The sequence below is a fragment of the Copadichromis virginalis genome, linkage group LG22 (assembly GCF_057382275.1).
Source record: "Copadichromis virginalis isolate Kocher_CV1m ecotype Utaka linkage group LG22, C_Virginalis_male_GT1.1, whole genome shotgun sequence".
In the NCBI taxonomy this organism is placed as follows: Eukaryota; Metazoa; Chordata; class Actinopteri; order Cichliformes; family Cichlidae; genus Copadichromis; species Copadichromis virginalis.
This window is the reverse complement of record NC_140638.1, coordinates 1,097,635-1,102,029: the sequence shown is the minus strand read 5'-3', so window position 1 is coordinate 1,102,029 and position 4,395 is coordinate 1,097,635. Positions and strand designations below refer to the sequence as shown.

At 39.0% G+C, this 4,395-nt stretch overlaps 1 protein-coding gene across 1 annotated transcript; it reads right to left on the bottom strand.

Annotated features, from left to right (window-relative positions):
• Positions 1 to 320: 320 nt before the first annotated feature.
• On the bottom strand, positions 321 to 4,068 carry LOC146682327 (uncharacterized). Its single transcript, XM_085446921.1, has 7 exons — positions 4,007 to 4,068; positions 2,177 to 2,259; positions 1,968 to 2,079; positions 1,564 to 1,652; positions 1,279 to 1,451; positions 938 to 1,115; positions 321 to 557 (listed from the first exon to the last, which is right to left on the bottom strand). The coding sequence occupies exons 1-7, from the start codon at positions 4,066 to 4,068 to the stop codon at positions 421 to 423; spliced, it is 834 nt and encodes a 277-aa protein (XP_085303047.1). The 3' UTR covers positions 321 to 420.
• Positions 4,069 to 4,395: the final 327 nt, after the last annotated feature.

Here is a 4,395-nt window from a genome sequence, read left to right as displayed (position 1 = left end):
ATACAACACAACATCAACAAAATTGGGGGTGAGCTATGGTGTTGATTTTCCACCTCTTTCGCACAGTTGCTTTTTATTAAAACAGTTAAATCATGACTGGAAATCTACCTTTCTTTATAGGTATTTTAACCAATACTAAACTACTGCATGTTTCCATCAATACTTAAACCAACTAAACACATAATTGTACTTATTCCTCAAATTGGACACCCTTTATAAAAAAAACAAAAAACAAAAAACAAATGTCTCACAATGTATCATGTCAATATTAATATCCTAAAATAAGAAAGCATTGCATGTGATGTAACAGAGAAAAAAATAAACAAAAAAAGGTCAATAGGCATGTTTCGTTTGCTAAATACTTTATTAAAAGACAGTTTCCTATTTACATTTATATGTTTCACAGAAGATTGTAATTTTTTACTCTGGGATGGGGATGCATGATGTGCGTCCTGCACCACCTAAACGATCTGGGGCGTATCGGAGCCATTTCTGCACTGCTTGTGCAAAGACAAACTCGGACATAGAGTTTGCCCCTAACTGCTGCGTCAGGCCATCTAGGACAAAAATACACACACACACACAAACAAAAAAAGTGAATTAGAGCACATGAATAAGCTCTTTTTAACTGTCTTCAGCGGGGAGAAAGTATGTAAACTCCTAGGCTGATAAACATGAAAGTCACCAGGCGTAAATCTGCAAACTGCTGCATTTGATTCCCAAAGAGCTATGAGTGGAAAAAGTGATAAGTCTTATTAGCATGGTGTGCCGTGTATCCTTTAAAACAAAATAAACATGGGGTCCTCGGGCTGTACAAACTACAACCCGAGGACTAAACAAGCCAAAGACCAAAGACTCCATCTCCAGATTAACCGGACATGAAAGTCTTGTTATTAAGAAAGAAAAAGTAATATAGCAAAAAAACGGTAAAACTTACCAAATATGCATTTGCAGAGCGCTGTATCTTTAAATGCCCTTTTTTGCTTTGTCTGGTCCTTGGTTTTTTTCCCTGCCCAGTTTAGTACCGAGGCCAGCTCGTTTGTAATAGCATAAGTCATTACACGGCGGACTCGCACCTCCAGTGTGGTCCCTCCAATCAAGGCAAAGCGTCTCACCTATAGACACATTTTAAGAGATGGAATTAGCGTGTCTCATGTCTTAAATGTGTATGCAAGTGCTTGTGTGTTTAATCAACAGGCCGTTGTTATGTATTTAAATCACATCTGACAGCTATTACACTTTATAGTTACAAAGTGTACATAACCTTTATATACTTACCATTGCCTTATTTGCCTCTTGTGATTGAAGAGCTGGCTCTGCATTGTTTAGCTCCTCAATGTTGTGCAAGGGCAAATCCAGAGGCAGTACCCCAGCATCTACCGATTCATTGCAGCCGGTATTGCGGATGGCTCTGACCTCCTCACGGAGTTCGTTAACAGCTCTCGTCAGGTCTGACAGAAAAAGATAATTTTTTTTAAGTATTTAAGAATACAGACAACTTGTCAAAAGTCTCCTTGTGTCACACACAGATATGTACAAAGACACTAGACAGTATTTTATTACCTGGTATTTTCACTCGAGGGGCCTGGGGAAACCATTTTTTTGTGGGCTGCTCATCCTCTGAGTCACTATATGTGTACAGGGGATTTGGTCTAAAGAAAAAAAGTTGAAAACGGTCATAAGTAATTACAAATGTGCTTTTGGAATATTTTTTCCTGAAGTTACAGTTTGATTTATAACAACACACACAGGAAACGGAGATGTGCAAGAAGGTACAGTATACAAGGAATTTTTGAAGTGCACAAGTGTACACGGCTTTGCATTTATAAAAAGTTTACAAGCTTCCACTTTTTGGACTATATTATGTGGTGATATTGCAGTATGCAAGCACCACAGATATGTATAAAAGACAAGATCATAAATTCTTAGCAATCAAAGATGTGTTTGTGAAATAAAAACAGTTTTACTTGTGCTTTCTTTTATGACTGGTCTGAGTTTCAGCTTCGGACTGAAGGTCAGACGTGTCACAGTGTTCACTTAGATATTTCTGAAGACTGCGTTCTGCTTCGTGAAATGTGTCTGGAAGTACAAACACAATGTATGGCCAGACATAAATTAGGACACGAAAAACTTGTTATTGTTACATTTATACAACACCAATCCAGATGATACCCACCATGGCTTATTAGAAGTCGGACTGGTGCATAGGTGAGCCATGTTGCACCAGGATGAACTCTCCTCTTTACTGCGTCGTGGATCCTGAATGTGTCTCACGGAGGATATGGAGGCCATGACAATTTCTCTCCATTTATCCATGATCTAGGGACTATTTCTGTACCACCAGTGCTAAACTGCACAATGCACCAGTCTTTCATTTTTATCTTTTTTTTAAAATTTGGAGTCCTTTTTTGTCCTGTCTAGGATAAACAGGAAACAGATAATTACAATATATTTCATAGTCACTACAAAACTTGATCTATTGATTGAACTAAATAATAAATAATAGCTTAAAATGTATATAGGCAACAATTACAAGCAAACCCGACAAAACAAACTCTTTTTTTTTTTTACATACAACTGCGTGTGTATATGTAAGCATTTAAACACTGAAGATAATAAAATTAACAGTATTTTCTCTAAGTCTGCCATTGTAGGAATTCATGGCACCGAGGCAAAAACTTGGCGCACAGTGTGGCGTCAAAATAGGCGCACACCTTTGACGCTGCGTTTTCTCCGTCTTCCTCGTCCACACATAAATGCTAAACGGAGTTTTCGAAAATATCCGCCCTGGCAGGCGTCTTTAAAAATCTCAGTTTTCAGTTAACAAAAACGCAGTTTACGTGTGGACAAAAGGTGCAAAAGCAAGGTAGGTGAGCGTGCAACGTAAAGGTAGGTGAGCGTGCAACGTAAAGGTAGGTGAGCGTGCAACGTAAAGTTTGAATTGAGTGCGAATCGAAGCGGGTGCTCTCCAATCATTAAAAGTAACAAAGTCATTGAACACATTTATACAGTTACCTTTACGTTTATCAATCATATTTACAATTTTTTGTAGTACTATGCTAAAAAGCAACAGAGTGAAAGTCTGCGTCAAGCGTCGAGGCGACGGCAAGAACAAAGGAACCCTCGAAGCGTTAAAGCTAGCTTTGTAAGGGAATATAACGGAAAAGTATGAAACGAAAATGTTTTCTTTGTTGATAGACTTTGTTTGCAGTGCAAATTATTTGTTGCCGGATTGTAAGATGAAAGTAGACACAATTTCGGGCTCCCACATTTTATCCGAAACTTTACATTAACAAGTTTGTTTGTTTTTTTTTACTGTTATTCAAATGCGACCGTGGAAATAACGAATAGAACAAAAGTCATTCATTCTTACCTTATACTAATCGTGGTGCAGGCCAGTGCAGTGCATGAACTGATGCCTTCTCCGGTCAATTCCGCTGAGAGTAAATCTAATGTCCCGCTCTACTGTACAAGACAATGGTTACCTGGAGGGATGTACCAATGTGATAGGGGTGCTGCGGAATAGTCCAAGTGGTAGCAGCTTTGATTTCCCGCTCAACCATAAATTGATGATTTTTCAACGTGATTGTTGTCACCTTGTCAACTATAAATAGATCAACAATCAACGATGACAGAACAACAGTGAATCAATGTTAATTCAATGTCAGTGTCAGGTTTCATCAGTATTTCAATGTTGGTTTTGTGTTGACATTTCAATCCTGACGATTCTGATGGTTCAGATGGAAAATCAACATCTGTTCAATGTCTCCTTGCTATCTGGGTAGTCATTTGTTAAGTGTTATGTTTGGAAAGAAAAAGGAAAAAAACTCCCAAGCTGGTGAACTGAATGTTGCAGTTGCTTTGCACACTGTTAATGAAGACTGTGTGCTGTTTTGTTTGTACCAGTTGCCAGAATAAAGAGGGAGCCCAGAGTAAAGGCAAGTCCAGCGTTGCAGTGCCGTCCTTTCTACATGGGCATATCACACCACTTGCACAATAAACTCACAGAACAGCAACAGCTACATATGTTTCCAGAGAGGATGCGGCAGCTGAAAAAACCTCTCCCATTGCGCCTGTCTCTGTGTGTTCGGCACCACCATTGTATGTTTTGCAAGATGATGACTTGATTGACAAGAGCAGTTGTATGCCTGTGGCCCGTTTGCGAAACTCAGAAGTGTTAGAAAACTTAGAATCGTTTCTGTCGCATCTGTCAGATTCCGCCCGTGAAGATATCCTTGATCTGATTGAAGCTAATTTGCTGCTTTTCTCTGACCATCCTCAGCAGACGTCTGTGCTGTTTCATGATATCGTTGTGGAAGTTGATAAGCCAATAAAACAACATGCTTATAGACTAAATCCAACCAAGCGGATTTTAATGCAACAGGAAGTTGAATA

What these genes read in the sequence shown, in the direction of transcription:
- LOC146682327 (XM_085446921.1), bottom strand. Translation starts at nt 4,068, where the DNA reads ATGGGAGAGGTTTTTTCAGCTGCCGCATCCTCTCTGGAAACATATGTA. An exon ending in TATGTAGCTGTTGCTGTTCT is followed by an intron (nt 2,260 to 4,006) that starts GTGAGTTTATTG and finishes AGACACATTCAG; the next exon opens with GATCCACGACGCAGTAAAGA. An exon ending in GCTCTGCAAATGCATATTTG is followed by an intron (nt 558 to 937) that starts GTAAGTTTTACC and finishes TTTTTGTCCTAG; the next exon opens with ATGGCCTGACGCAGCAGTTA.